The sequence below is a fragment of the Colias philodice genome, chromosome 16, assembly GCF_061535455.1.
Source record: "Colias philodice isolate Cphi_HAF_F1 chromosome 16, ilColPhil1 Martin Lab GWU primary, whole genome shotgun sequence".
Taxonomy (NCBI): domain Eukaryota; kingdom Metazoa; phylum Arthropoda; class Insecta; order Lepidoptera; family Pieridae; genus Colias; species Colias philodice.
In genome coordinates, this window is record NC_143101.1 from 7752195 (window position 1) to 7768166 (window position 15972).

General features: G+C 35.1%; 1 protein-coding gene across 4 annotated transcripts in view; it reads right to left on the reverse strand.

Annotated features, from left to right (window-relative positions):
• Positions 1–15972, reverse strand: part of LOC149481807 (uncharacterized) — a 117692-nt gene that overhangs the window by 68360 nt on the left and 33360 nt on the right. For all 4 annotated transcript variants that reach the window (XM_089704800.1, XM_089704799.1, XM_089704798.1 and 1 more), the window contains one exon: positions 8115–8912. In XM_089704800.1, the coding sequence (XP_089560926.1) occupies positions 8115–8852 (738 nt within the window). In that variant the 5' untranslated portion in view covers positions 8853–8912. The remainder of the gene's footprint in view (positions 1–8114; positions 8913–15972) is intronic.

Genomic DNA, 15972 nt, shown 5'->3' on the forward strand with positions numbered 1-15972 from the left:
ATGAAAACATTTTTCCTTTTGAGATACTTCAATATTTTACCAGAATACAGATAAAATAAACATTCTCATAAATAAGTAAAACTTATTGACAAGGGTGCCACCCTATGCATGACACGATAATAATAATTGTATTTGTGTAACCGTTACTATTTTAAGTGTAGGGGATAATTACGATTTCTAATAGTTCGAATACAAACGACAAAAAAGGGAAAGACAATGGCGTGCTCAAGTGAAGTGCAAACAATAAAGAGCTCTTGCAGTCGCCGATTTTTAAAGCGAAATTGATATCTCCTTTAATTACCGCGCTTTGAGAAAACTTTGCCAGTTAGGGAGCGAACATTAAATTGATTCCGCTGATACTTTGGAAATTTTTAGGGTTCTCGACAGTGATTAATGAATGGAATTTTGGAGACGTGCTCGCTGACGCACCCCTCGCGCCAAGAAAAGCAAAGGGTCGCGTCGCCTCCCTTCTATCTTTACACTCAAAATACTCGAATACACTTTCTGTCCTTATATCTAAAGCGATCCAATTTACTACGCTCATAAAACATCGTGGTTACCATCTGCACACATAATAAAATAGAGAGAATCTTATTCTTATCTCAGCTACTTTTTACGATATGTAAATAAATGTAATTGTGAATTGAATACAACCCCTTCTTTTTTATAGATAGCATATAGATTACCATGCAAATTGAATACGATAGTGGCATCTATTTAAGAATTAATTATGTATAAACAAAGTTATATAAAGCAATTCCATTTCAGTATTCTTCATAATACGTATACGGAAAAAATAAAACCATTGAAAAATAAACATAATTAAATTTAATATAATAAAATTTAAGGACATAACGTAATAACTTTACCCATTTTAAATTTACACACGGTTTTTCTACATAAAACAAACTACAATAAATTAGGTCAAATTGAATAGCAGATTTAACGAGCAACCGACGCATAAAGATATTTTAATTTATAACATACTTTTAAAAGAAATATTTCAGCGACACCGCATTTTAGTGGAATCCAAACGAGTTGAATTCAAACAGAAATTAATATTGAAGTAGACATCGCAGTTTTAATTATATAACGTGCTCTTTCGGACTTTCCTAAAATAGAACTCGTGAGAACCTAAAGAAATTAAATTAAACAATTTTAATCAAAATTACATTTTAGTTTTTAATTTTTACTATTATTACTTAAGAAATTATTAAATTGGACTTTGTGAGACCCTAGATTTACGTATGAATTTTTCTAATTTAGAAATTTTAAAAAGCGTATTATGAATTATACGATGTATTCTAATTAATAACATTGCGAACGCGGTCATGGGCATAATTATTACACTCTATTTATAAAAATTAAAGCTATTTTTATAACACTGAGATCGAAAGGTGCAAAAGTTACAACACAATGGATGTGTAACTTTTTGTGGGCATGAATTACTGTAGTACTTTTTGTACCGTTAAGGCCTATGCAATAAGGAAGCGCTTAAAACATCGCAATTTAAAAGAGCACATTATGCGTGTAACTCTCAAGTTGTCACTGTAATGTGACGGTTGGACGACGGGTCTTTTGATAAGCGACGCGTTGCGAAATCGCGCTTGTTGCAATCACGTCATGTTTTGATTAATGGCCGGGCGCATCATTGTGGTGAAATGCGCTTTATTGTCGGCCTTATTAACACTGATGAGTGTGACCTATTAATTCCATAATATCCGCTAGTTGCATCTTGCAGAGTATTAGAAATTAACGCGCTTGTGAGAACATTTTGCATTATAGTTGGCAATAAATTGTGTGTGGTTTTTGTCTTCATTTTTCAGAAATGTTTTTCCTTTGCAACGAAATTAACACTTTTTTAGTAATCCATACTAATATTATAAATGCGAAAGTAACTCTGTCTGTCTGTCTGTTACTCAATCACGCCTAAACTACTGAACCAATTTTCATGAAATTTGGTATAGAGATATTTTGTTACCCGAGAAAGGACATAGGCTACTTTTTATCCCGGGAAAATGACGCAATCCCGGAAATCCCACAGGAATGGGAACTATGCGGGTTTTTCTTTGACTGCGCGGGCGAAGCCACGGGCGGAAACCTAGTGTAATTATAATTTAATTTTGTAATATTTTATATGCAGACTCAGTGGTGTACTTATAGTATTAAATGATGGTTCCATCTGTTTTTTTTTATAACTAATACTAACATTAACTAACATTCCAGCTATATTTGTTCAAAAGCATGTAAACAAAACTATACTTGACAATAATTTGCTATCTAAAACATTCTATAGGAAAAATAAAATACTTCGGCTATACGCTTAAAGTTTCAGTGCATTCCAATGTCAGCTCCGAGAAATAATGTAAATTGCCCTCGATTGTTATCCAGACTGCGTCGTCAGGGTAAAAGATCTAATGAAACGTTAAGTCGCCGTAATCTAATCTTATCCACATCTGCGTTCGGTGTCTCAGAGGCAACAATATCATTAATTTGTCGAGTGCAGCGAGCGGTCGGGTGGCGGCACTGGCGGGGTGATTTAATGAACCGATGCGGTGGGCGACAGCGCGGATTACACCCCGCCCGTTTGCACTCAATCAACCCGGCAAACAGCCCTAAGCCTCGACAATTAAATACACTCCGAAACAATTGGATACATGCCCGATAAGAGCAATCGGACAATTAGCTTATATCTATTGATTGATAAACCGATCGATGTGACGCGCACACGCTCCGCGGAACTAGATCAAGGCTCGCAGATAAATCGTCGATACACTGCATTTAGTATTCACATGACATGGATATCGTAAATGGTACGGAATGATATATTACCGTGCGTATTGAATAGAAATAAGAAACAAGTCGAGCGACATTCTAAATCCATTGATAACGGTAGGCCAGCTGACAATTGACAAGACCTATAAAAGTTGTCATGACAAGCGATTATTAAAATGTACCTTTTATAAAATACAAAGAATGTATAAGTACATTGCTAACTAATGCTTGTCGTCGAGAATTTCAGTCGACTTCATGGTACGGGAGCTATTAACGTTAAAAAAAAGTCATTTTAGTATAGTTGGTTTTTTGATATACTGTTCCTCTTGCTATTTCGGTTAGAGTCCGGGCTGTCTGGCTGGTCGCAGTGGTTGCGTTTTTTAGTGCGCATCTTATCTGCACAGGATAATTTCCTTAATTTTAAGTCATTTTTTAACGCGTAATTTTTAATATTTTGCCTTTAGATAGATCCATCAGACATAATTTTTTTATTGCAAGACGTTTTTTTCGTTGTTAAATAGGTGCCAGACGCAATGTTTTATTTCGTTTTTATAAAAAATTCAAATTATTTTAGAATGTCTGTAAATTTCATATTATGTTCTTCAAACATAATATAATCTAAAATTAATTAGCCAGACGCTAATTCGATTGTTAAGTATTAAATATGTACAAATAAAAACGTAGTGAAAGTAGGTAAGTATAACAATTTGATGATTGTGTATATGGAGAGATAGTTTAAAGTGCAAGAGAGATAGAAGGGTCGGCCGCGAAAATTAAATAACAATAAAAAATAACTTTTTTTTTTCGAAAATATACGATGCATAGAAATTGAATTGTTCCTACTCTAGGATTCCCTGTGTTGTGGGAACAAGTACCTTCCATTGGTACATTTTATTCCTTAGGCTAAAAAATAAACTATTAGGGTACATCAACAATCTTCTATACAAAACAATTTTTTTTATAACTAACAAGTGCCCCGCCTGGCCCTGGCTTCGCACGGGTGCAATGCTGATACTAAATACACTACAGAAAAACTGTGAACGTTGAATATAAATATTAAATACATAGCGGCCCGCTCCGGCTTCGCACGGGTATAAAATATATAGCCGGGCGGCCGGCCGGTACCGCCGCAAACGCTACGTCCCGCAATTTTTAAATCTGTAATATCTTCGAAAATATTCACTTAAATCATACGGTGTAAAGGGCCATATAGATCTATATTAAATGAACAATGTATTCAAGGTCTTTAATTGGTTAAGGATTAATGCTGTACCTATTGGTTAAAATCGCTTCGAAAATTAGCCATTATTATTTGTCGTAAAAAGTAAATGACAAAAAAAAGTTATTGTGGGTTATCCATAAGAGATAGACATATACCATCACGGACTTTTCTGTAGACCTTTTCAATGTGTACTATTATAGTTAGTACATTATTTTGATAAAACTCGTAGGGTTCAGCCTGCGTTTGCACTGTATGTGGAAAAAATGTAATTATTTACGACATCACATTAGAAACCTCAAAAATAACAGTACTTTTCCACTATTTAATGGGTGTTATTATACATATAAACCTTCATCTTGAATCACACTATCTATTAAAAAAACCGCATCAAAATCCGTTGCGTAGTTTCAAAGATTTAATGGGACATAGGGACAGAGAAAGCGACTTTGTTTTATACCATGTAGTGATGATGATATTCAAAAAAATTCAAAAATTCTTTATTTGGAACATAATAACAAATTGTACATAAACTTAAATTACGATGACATCCGTAAAAGCATAAGAGCTGTGGCACGGATGCCAACGCCCACCTCCATACATAAAATAAGTTCCATCTTAATAATGTAACAAGTTTAACAATAATATGCAAATTAAGTCGGTTAAAATAGAAAAAAAAGTAGTACAAAATTCTAGACAGCAGGTGTGTTTGTGAGACTGAAGATGTGTATTCGTGAGTGTATGAGTATATGAGTGTGTGAGTATGTGAGTGTGTGTGTGTGTGAGTATGTGCCAGTGTGTATGGGTTTTTCCAAGTTTTAGACTGTAAATTTAATAATTTCTTCAGTTTCTTCATACGAACGGGACAAAAGCCAATCAAGGACTATATTTTTAAGTTTAAAATTACAGAGTGGGTAGATATTTAAAACCTGATTGAGTTTATTATAGATTAAGGAACTAATAAATGGATAGTGGCGACCAGCTACCGCGGTTCTGCGACGTTCAATAGTACACACCCTGTCATATCTACGCCTGGAATTTATAAGGTTGGGGTCATAAGAAGTATCCAAGTGTTTTCTCATAACAATTTTTAGTATATATAATTGACGTACCGACGGCACTTGGCATAGGGCATACAATTCGCTAGTTGGAAAGCGGAGAGGTTTGTTGGTGATTGTCTTAAGTACAGCCCGTTGGGCTCGTTCCAAGCGAATCATCAGAGATTTAACACAACCTCCCCAGGAGGTTAGACAGTAAGAAGTAACAGACTGAATCAGTGCGTAATAGACCGTTTTTAAATAATGGAAGTCTATCACTCCTCTAAGGCATTTGAAGACATATATTAATTTTCTGACTTTAGAACAAACGGTATCGATCTGTTGCTTCCACGACAATGTTGGATCTATTGAAACTCCCAAATATTTTAAACTAGTGGCTCTCTCCAGATGTGTACAACTACATTGAACAAAAGGGTCAGTTTTGAGACAGTCATGGGCGCAAATGGTGAATGTTAGTGGGGGCATGGACGAAATTTTGGGCGCAAAAGTTATAAATTTACTTTTCGCAATATTGAGGGTAAGAAGATTTTGTTGCAGCCAATATTGGACAAGTTTTAAGGCGTTTTCAGCAACACTACGTACCTCATTCCATGTCTGAGCATAAAGAATCAGAGTAGTATCGTCAGCATACGAAATTATTTTACAATTATTGAGAGAGAGGTCACATAAATCATTAATGTAGAGTAAAAACAGGGTAGGTCCTAAGACACTGCCTTGAGGAACGCCGAATGAAACTGAAACATACTCACTCTTGATGTTATTAATAACGACACATTGTGTACGGTCAGAAAGGTAACTGCTAAATATATCCAGAACAGAGCCTCTGATACCACAACGTTCCAATTTGGATAGAAGAATAGGAATAGAGACAGTGTCGAATGCTTTAGAGAGGTCCAGAAAGAGAGCTACAGTTTTCAGTTGATGCTCAAAATTGTTAATAATGCAATTAGTTAATGACAGTAATGCATCTTCTGTAGATAGGCCCCGTCTAAAGCCAAACTGGTTTTTTGAAAAGACATTATTAGAATTAAGAAATGTAAGAAGCCTGTTATTTAGGACTTTTTCAAAGATTTTGGATAAAGTTGTAAGCACAGATATCGGACGATAATTTGCGACACTATCTCTATTTCCACTCTTATAAATCGGATGGACAACAGCTCTTTTAAAAACAATTGGAAACACGCCTTTTGATATGCAGAGGTTTAGGACATAACAGATAATAGGGGCGAGAACTTGTCTTGCAGATTTAATGACGGACGCGGGAATACCATCCCAGCCAACTGCACATTTGTCTTTAAGGTTGTTAATAATTGTAAGGATTTCTTCGTTTTCAATGTTCAGAAGTACCATTGAATTTACAGGAGTATTTAAAGAGATTTGTGGAAAGATGTTTGGGTTATTATAATTATTTGAAGTAGCCGATCGAGAATTTTCAATAATTTTATGAGCCATATCCTTACCCACATTCGCAAAGTAATTATTGACTGAATTGACGGATAGACTGGGACAACTACACGAATTTAATAAATCACTTACATTAGAATCCTTTCTTTTTTGTCCGGATATTTCCTTTATGACATTCCACGCAGCCCTGGGGTTCTTTCTGATTTTCTGGAACCTACTTTGTTCGTATTCTCGTTTAATTTTCTTTAAAAGCTTATTACAGAAAGTACGGTAACGGATGAATATCAATTTGTTGAGAATATTTTCTGGGTGTTTCTTAAATTTGCGATAAAGTTTATCTCTGTGGCGAATACATTTCAGAAGACCGGGTGTAATCCAGGGTTTTATTATGCGTTTTCTACAAGGGATTGTGCGGCTATGAGAAGTAATTATAGAGGATAAGGTGTTAACTAGGTTGGTTGCTGACTCATCTGGATCAGTAGAATCTAAGACATTAACAATATTAATTCATTAATCTTAATATATATACATAAATCTCTTGTCATAATGTTTGTCCTCAATGGACTCCTAAACCACTTAACCGATTATAATAAAATTCGCACACAATGTGCAGTTCGATCCAACTTGAGAGATAGGATAGTTTAAACATGTAGGTACCACGGGCGAAGCCGGGGCGGACCGCTAGTATACTAGCTATATAAATTCATGCTAACTACTTTAGTTAAATTCAATACAAACTTAAACATGCGAGTGTATGTGTGTTCACGTGTGTGTGTCGTGTGTGGTGTGGTGTGTGATGATGATGATGATGATTATGAAGATGGCTTTTTAAGTTTAACAATGTAATTGTTTAACCTTCATTGATATAGATTTTATTCTATTTTCAATGTATGGTAACTTTAATATTTTATTTTTCACTTTTATGGTTTTTTTTTTTCATTTTAGCTTTTATTTATAAGAACAAGTGTAAATAATATTGTATTCTTGCAATTATTTCCTGTCGCATAATTAAAATACACTAGCTGATGAGCTGCATGCTTCATTACTTTTTTTATTTATACACATTATTTAATACTTAACAATCGAATTAGCGTCTGGCTAATTAATTTTAGATTATATTATGTTTGAAGAACATAATATGAAATTTACAGACATTCTAAAATAATTTGAATTTTTTATAAAAACGAAATAAAAAATTGCGTCTGGCACCTATTTAACAACGAAAAAAACGTCTTGCAATAAAAAAACTATGTCTGATGGATCTATCTAAAGGCAAAATATTAATAATTACGCGTTAAAAAATGACTTAAAATTAAGGAAATTATCCTGTACAGATAAGATGCGCACTACTAAACGCAACCACTGCGACCAGCCAGACAGCCCGGACTCTAATCGAAATAGCAAGAGGAACAGTATATCAAAGAACCAACTATACTAAAATTCTCACTTGTCAACGTCGGTAGCTCCTATACGATCAATATCAAGGATCTGTGCTGAGCTTGTGCAAAGTTTTAAATGTTTTGCCATCTGTTAGGAACAAGTTTTCTTGTCTCTCAAAAGTCAACAACAACATCGTTAATATGAGGCGGAACAAGGGACACCCATATCATGTTCGCAGGAACTAACTTTCGATCTTGTAAAAGAGAACAAACAGTTACCTTGGTTTCAGTTTTCTGTTTCTTAGCAGGTGGTTGCGCGTTGTGCGCCTCCTGCCGCGAGTCGTCCGGCTCGGGCTTGGCGGGGGAGGCGGGCGGCGCGGGCGCGGGCGGCGGCGGCGGCACGGGCACTGGGGCCGCGGGCGGCGGCGTAGGTGCCGGCGGCTTGGGCTCCACGCGCGGCGCGGCCGGCCGCGGCTCGGGCTTGGGCGCGGGCGCGTGCGGCGGGTGCGGCGCGTGCGGCGTGTGCGGGTGCGGGTGCGGCGCGGCCGGGGCGGGCGCCGGCGGCGGCGCGGGCGGCCCCGGCGCGTTGGGCGGCGGCGGCACGCGGGCCACGCCGTTCACGTCGTGCGGCGGGTGCGGGTGGTGGTGCTTGTCTCTAGCTTTGTCTCTCCTGTGCCCCCCCGAACCGCGTTTCGCGGCGGGCGGCGTGGCGGCCGTCGTTTTCGGCTCGCCGTTCATTTCGTTCGACTTTACGATCTCGTGCTTCGCCTCGGAGCTCTTAGTGCCGGGCTTGGTGCGCTTGATCTTCATCTTGAGCGCGGTGCGCTGCGCGTCAGGTTCGGCGCGCGCCGCCATGCCGCCCGCCTCGTCCGTCTTCTCTATGTCGGCATCGAGGTCTATGATGAGGTCGCCGATGCCGATGTCCCACTCGTTGTCATCGTACTCGAAGTTGGGGTGCGCGTGGGGCGCGGGGCGAGCTCCGCCGGCCGGCGCGCCCTCCCTCATTGGCGCCGCCATGCGCGCCGGCTGCCCGCGCCCGCCCCCCGCAGCCCCGCACACACACACACCATTGTAGCCCTAAGAAAAAATATCTATTAGAAAACATTTAATTACAAAAACCCATACCAAATTATCATAAAACAAGTGAAAATAAAATCTCAACAGCATAGGTATTTTATTCATAATATACAAATGGTATATTATGTGCAGAATTTTAAATATCATAACATGCTGCTTGAACACATTGACGACTTCATCTAATTTAAAAACAGGATCACTATTATTATGTCATCAAAGAATCAAGTCAATTAAAGTGTTTATTATTAACACAGTATAAAGTTTATCAGATCTAACCTCAATATATTTAAATGTTTTAACAAATCATTAAAGAATTTCCACATTTTTCAATTTTATGATTGTGCATTCCGTTATAAATATTCAAAACGACACCTAAGGGGACGGGAATACAAATGAGGGTTCACGGCGCGTCTATACGGGCTTCTAGCCCCTAAAGAATTAAATGACCATGACATCATTCAACGCCTTAATTAATACCAGCGCATTCGACATGTCGACGAACGCGGGCCCATTATGGGCGTAATGAGTGCATTCGATACACTGCTCTCGAGCCGCTATAAAAATTAATATGGATCCATAAACGACTTAAATGAACATATCCATTTAAAATTATTCCTCTATAGACATTTTCATATCGTACCGAGTTATTACCGATTCGGAGGGGCAATAATCGTAAAATAGTCATAAACCTCGTAGATAAGCGCGCTTATTCTTGTTGAATAAACCTAGACTGTACTCGGCGCAGTTGTATTTACATCTAGTACTTAGATTAATAGAGGACGCACGATGGTATTGTATGAATGCATTAATTTACTGTTTATTTTAGCGTCTAAGCCGCAGTTTGTGTTCATGAAACTATCTCAGCGGGACTATTACAGTTGCAACGAGGATTTCCTTTTGTCTAACTAAATTTAACTAGTGAAGGATACAAATATTCACAAGTAATAGAAATAGTTCTCGTCTTCTATTTGAGGTAAGCTTCACAGTACACAATCGTGCCGTATTTACTATTTAGTAACACTTGCCTTATTTAATTAAGTGATTTTGATTATACTTAGAAATTAATGTCAAACAACCGTTGGCAATATTGATTTTTTTGTCTTAGAAATAATAAAATATCACTATAACCTCAAGTTATCAGGGAAGACCGAAGAAGCATCATGGGAAAGTACCTAAGATTATTCGTATTTCGGTTATATGTATACTTTATAGCGTCGCCGAAGACGAGTTTACTGCGCCCTTGATAACTCTTTCGACTATTTTACGAGCCAAGTGTACTTATGTTCCCCTGGTACAATGACTTTGAATGGTTTTACAAAACTCCTTGAACGATGATATAAAAATAAGAAGAAAAGCAAATTAAAATTAAAAAAAAAAAAAAAGAAAAGCACCTTCGTAAATTATTCATATAATATTTAAATACCGACTTTCATACACCATTTATTCTTTTGTTTAAAAAACCTCTCGTTTACTAGTCGCAGTAATTGGACACCGTTATTAAATATAAAATCTCAAATCATTTAACTGCACGCAAACTGAAATGAAATATATATTCCAATCATAATAACGCTCTCCAATTTCAAGTGTTTATTAAGCTAGGACTATCAGGTACATGTAATTAAGTGATTAATCACGTCGGACGGAACGTGATGCACGGCCGAACGCTAACAACCTACTTGACATTTATACAAGTGCTTTAACGCAATTTCATAAAAAATAATGACTATATGTACGCTGGCTTCTTTAACTTTTTATGGAACGATAAAAACACTTGCTTTTTTATTTTCAGAGTAATTATTAAATACTTAATCGGCCGTTCTAATTTCCCACAGCTCTCACAGTACCAATGATAATATACATACTTGTTTAACATTTAACAAATGCTTTGTAAAGAAAACGTAATCAACTAGAAGATTTCGCAATATAATTATTTGATTATTTAAATTTGATGCATTATTTTCTACTAAATTTCGTCCCTACATATACTTACAGCATAATATATATGTACAAAAACAAATATAATGAAAAACACGATGGCTATAATATCATGAATTAGGTATGCACATCTATTATGCAAATAACACGTTTAAAAATCAATAAAACTGTTCTCTGGCATTAAATAGTCTGTAGCAAAAACGATCAAACAATTTTTCTTTGCAAGGCGAGCTACGTGCCTACGTATAACCTGACATTATAGTGTGTCTATAAAAATATGACAGCATAAAATGGATGTGTGGAGAAGCGACCTTTGCCTATCCCTATTAAAAAGTTAACTGACAGATCCCTTGTAGTGTAGTTAAAACATTTAACTCTATCGTGCAAAGTTTGTTGCATGTTTATTAATGTTATACGCTGGCGAAACATAAAACTACTACGTTCGCAAACTAAGTGCTGGATGTAATCTCACTTCTCAGTTGCGATGATATAGTTTAGACTTCAGCTTCTAGTACACAGTTTATTATTATTAAACTTTGCCACGTCTTTAAAATTAATTTTATAAAAGGTTGAAACTTTTAACTTTGTGCAATTTGGCACTGAAACACAAATTGAACTCTACTTTACAGTAGGTATATTCCTACCAAGATGTTTTATATCTTAAATTAATATTAGAAAAGATTTTTTTGTATACACGATTAAAAATAACAATGTTTACTTAAGAAATTGCATATTATGAATTGAAATAGGTATACGTAACATTTGATATGGACTTAGGTCATTTTGCGTGGTTGTATTGCAATTTGCGCAATCAATTTAAATGAATAAAAACTACCCACTCAATAGCTTCATGCTATTAAACTGTTTTTATTTTTTATTCTACTATGAAAAATTTATACCTGTTAAGTATAATTTAGTTCTGAGCATTTTAATATATACATATCATATTTTAAAATCATTCGCATTATTTAACTACGATAAATAATACCGTACATGCCAAGTTAAAAACAAACATATTGATAAGAATAGCATGTTCTGATGAAATGTTAACCAATTAGTACCAACACTATACCAATAAATAGTTTCGTAAAAGAATGACGCAGAATAGATGTGATTTTTGTAAATACATACTTACATTGAATATTTAATATCAAAAGTACTAAATATATTCCAAGAATCGTTAAATATTTGCTTAATATAATGTGTGAATTGAGGAAAATAAATATATTACGTACGTTTGTGTATTTATCAGTTATCAAATAGGCATACAATTTACAAACGAGAAAAACGTTATTATTGAACTTGATGTCTATAAAAATCTTTATTGGGAATTGGGAATTTGGGATAGAGAAGCGATTTTATTGCAAAAAAAAAATACTTCTGTAAAGACTATGCAATATTACTGTCGATAATTTAACGTAAGTAATAAAAATCTGAATTCTGTACATCGTAACACAATACGTCTCAAAATACAGAACTACTGAGCATATATACCAAAATTTTATATTTCTTAAAACACTAATCAAGCAGAATATTTCACAAAATATTCTCATTAAAATCAAATAACTATTATCGCGTATAAAATTTACAAATAGCTGTAACCTCATTTATTGTAACGAGAGGAAGCAGTGCCAGCTTCGACGAATAAACACTTCAAATATTTTGACTCGTATGCTCAAGGCGATGTTTTATAGCTCACCCGATACTCGTTTCCTTTCAACTGAGAAAACATTATTTTTATATGCGAAAATATTATTAATATTTTAATTTGTGTTGCGCATTAAATTAAATATAATCGAGAGGAGATATTTCTGATACAAAATATGCTTTTTATTTAGAGTTATCGAAAGAAAAATGTCAACATAGAAGTAAATATTTCTGTACATATTTGCAGAATAGTATCACTATCTACACTATCCTGTTGAGTCTATAAATTATATGACAGATATTAAGTAAATGAAAGAAATATCAATAAAATGTTATTAAAATATAATATCATAAAATGGGATTACGACTCGCCTTAGATAAAAAGCCTGATTACGTTATCGACCGTAATATTTATCACATATCATCTATAATATTAAGTATATCATTAAAATGATTTAATTAGAATAAATGCAGAATTGATAAAATACGATTATGTGATCTGATATCTTAAAGACATTAAATAATTCTGCTATATGGTGATAAATGTTAATTGTGATATCGCAACTCGAATCTGCAAATTAAACGGTATCCATATGAAATAATAGCGTAATTGAACGACCTGCACTTAAATAATTAATGAAAATAAACACTGAACAGCACTTACAAGTGTCGCGTAAATTACCGCTTATGTACGTGTAAACAAACGCCGCTGTTCAATATTTAACAAGCGAGTTTGCGCAAGAGCAGAGATGTATTTGAGTCCATTAAAAACATTTAAAGATAAATAATTTTCTAATGCTTTTCTAACGCTCTGCCTTTAAAAGAGATTGCAAAACTTTATTTTAAAATTAATATTGAAGAGCAAAAATAATTTCCTTATTAAATTGACAAGAGAAAGAGTCCAAAGTCCAAACATGATATAAAAACGCTTTGAAATGTCTACGTAATGGTAAAACAATAAAAAAATTATTACAATTAACTGATTTTCCTTAGAAACAAGTAACATTAACCATTCTTCGCCCTCATTCATTAGAACCAAACATTGCGATTACTCAAACAGAGAAACACGGTTATAGTTTTCTTAAAAACCTTAAAAAACAGACAAGAAAATACAAAATATAAATATAGAAAGTACATATTTAAATCCAACTCTGCGCAAGAGCGCCACGGGCAGTGAGGACATGACGTCGGTATGCAATTACATACAATAATTGAAACAAATATTATCGTTCATAAAAATAAACATGCACCGTGCCAATTTTCGCATTACGTTAAAAACGAAATCCACTTTTACACTCTAAATCTTTGAAACTGAATTTAATAAATAATTCAAATATTCGGCGCAAAATGATGCGTGAAATAAACGATTATTGCACCAAGAAATAGCAATTATTACCACATGCCGGTGTTGTAATGTCTATAAAATATCATACAATACTGTAATATTTATCCACGTATCAAAATTTACAATGCCAACTACAAATTTTGATTTTGAACATAGAAAATGTATGCAGCGCAACGACACAATTTGCTCGTTCAAAAGTCCCTGTGGGATATAAAGTGAGCTAAATTGCCAGTAACATTACTGTTATAAATTTAGATTTCGCATGACTTTGACTTATTATTGTGCCATGTAGTCGTATAGAATGGTAATAAATAAACAACGCTCGGAAGCACAATACCCGTTCATTATTATTCAAACATTCACGAAGAATTCGAATAGCGGATAAACGTGGAATATTTAACCATTATTCATCACTCATAAGCGCTTAAATCGCACTGGATTGAATCGGAAATTCAAACGAAAGAAACGAGAGACGGATAAATCGCGGCGGATTCCATTATAGCCGAGCCGTATGTTTGTCAATAGCACGGCTGATTGGGGGCTCCTCGAAGCGCTGCGAGCCTGGTACTCGGTGATTTACGGACAAGCCGCGCTACTTGGCGCTCTGCCCGAGCATCGAACCCGGCCTGCACTTTATAAGAGAAAAATTGCTCGTGACGCGGAAATGTAATGCACAGTTTGCTATACGTTGAAATTAGTTTAGCCGTCTACAGAAATGTTTATTGGATTTCTTGCTAACTTTGTAAAATACGCGCTTACATTGTGTTATGTACATTGTACATGTTTATAATTATTGTACATTGTTTGATGCTAATAATTTATAAAACATAAACATTTTTTATATATCTAGGTATTATAGTAAACCCTGTACTCGCTAACGTGCTAACACTACAGCACTAAATGATTGTATCTAAGAATATTTAATCAAGAGAATGAAGATATATATATATGTATTAAAAAAATCTCCTAGATAAACTACACTTACAAAATATAAACACTCAAACTTCGAGAAATAATATTTAAAAGCATATTATTATTACCTATATCAGAGTGTAACCTGTCTGAATTACCGAGTCAAAAACTAGATAAACTGCCGAAAAGTTTGTGCAAATATAATTATCAGCTCAAGCGAAATTGTAGTGCCAAGTAAAATCTATTGTCACGTCATGTTGTGCGAAACCGTTTAAATTATAATATGTAATATCATATTATTATCATCGCTGTTACCAAGTACGTATTATAAATTTTATTATCATACCCTGTTGTTGTTCTGATTCACGATCATTATCTCATATTAAATTAAACACGTTCAAGAAGCTATTATAAAAAACTATATCGTATCACAATGTTTTATTATTATTACATTCGAATTCTAGTCTTCTATTAAGAATTTGTCGTCACATTTTTAATAGAAACGCCGCGCCGGGTCAAACAAAGAAAATAAGAAATTGAACTGGCAAGAATGATATGAAGGATAACCACGTAATCTAGGCGTAAGCATTTGCGGATTACCTGGGCAGGCTGCTATATGAAACCCTAAACCCAAATACGTCTTTTTATATAACATACAAAACATTCAATGAACACCGTCTGGTACACACGTCCTTTTCTATCTCGAGGACTTTTAAATCGTGTGAAAGAGACGTGTGAATTTAAGGATAAAGCGACTGGAGAGGCTCTTTGAAGGTAATATTTTCTTTGTAAGTAAGGCGAGCGTGAATTGATTTGGATGGCTATTCAACTCGTCATCTCCGAGGCAATATCAAGTTAAGCGTGAAAGGAGCCCGCGAAGTAATAATGTCAAACAAGATTATCTCGGAATAAGCATTTTTATAATCAACCGGAAAATAAAGACGCCTGTTTCTAAAAGCGTTTCGTTGCTGCCATTATTTCAATGCAGAAATCTGATATTCGAAAGTGGTTTTTATTACCTTCTGCGTAATCACGAAAGTTGCTTATTACATAAAATACACATATGCAAAGCGTAACTGCGATATCAATTTTATCGGTTAACGTTTGAATCTGTGGTAATGTTAAATTAGCGGCTATCAAGTATCGAGCAAGCAATTCTCAACACATGAGTATAAGACTGTAAAATAACGGTACAGTGCAGTACACTGGGTATACAATATT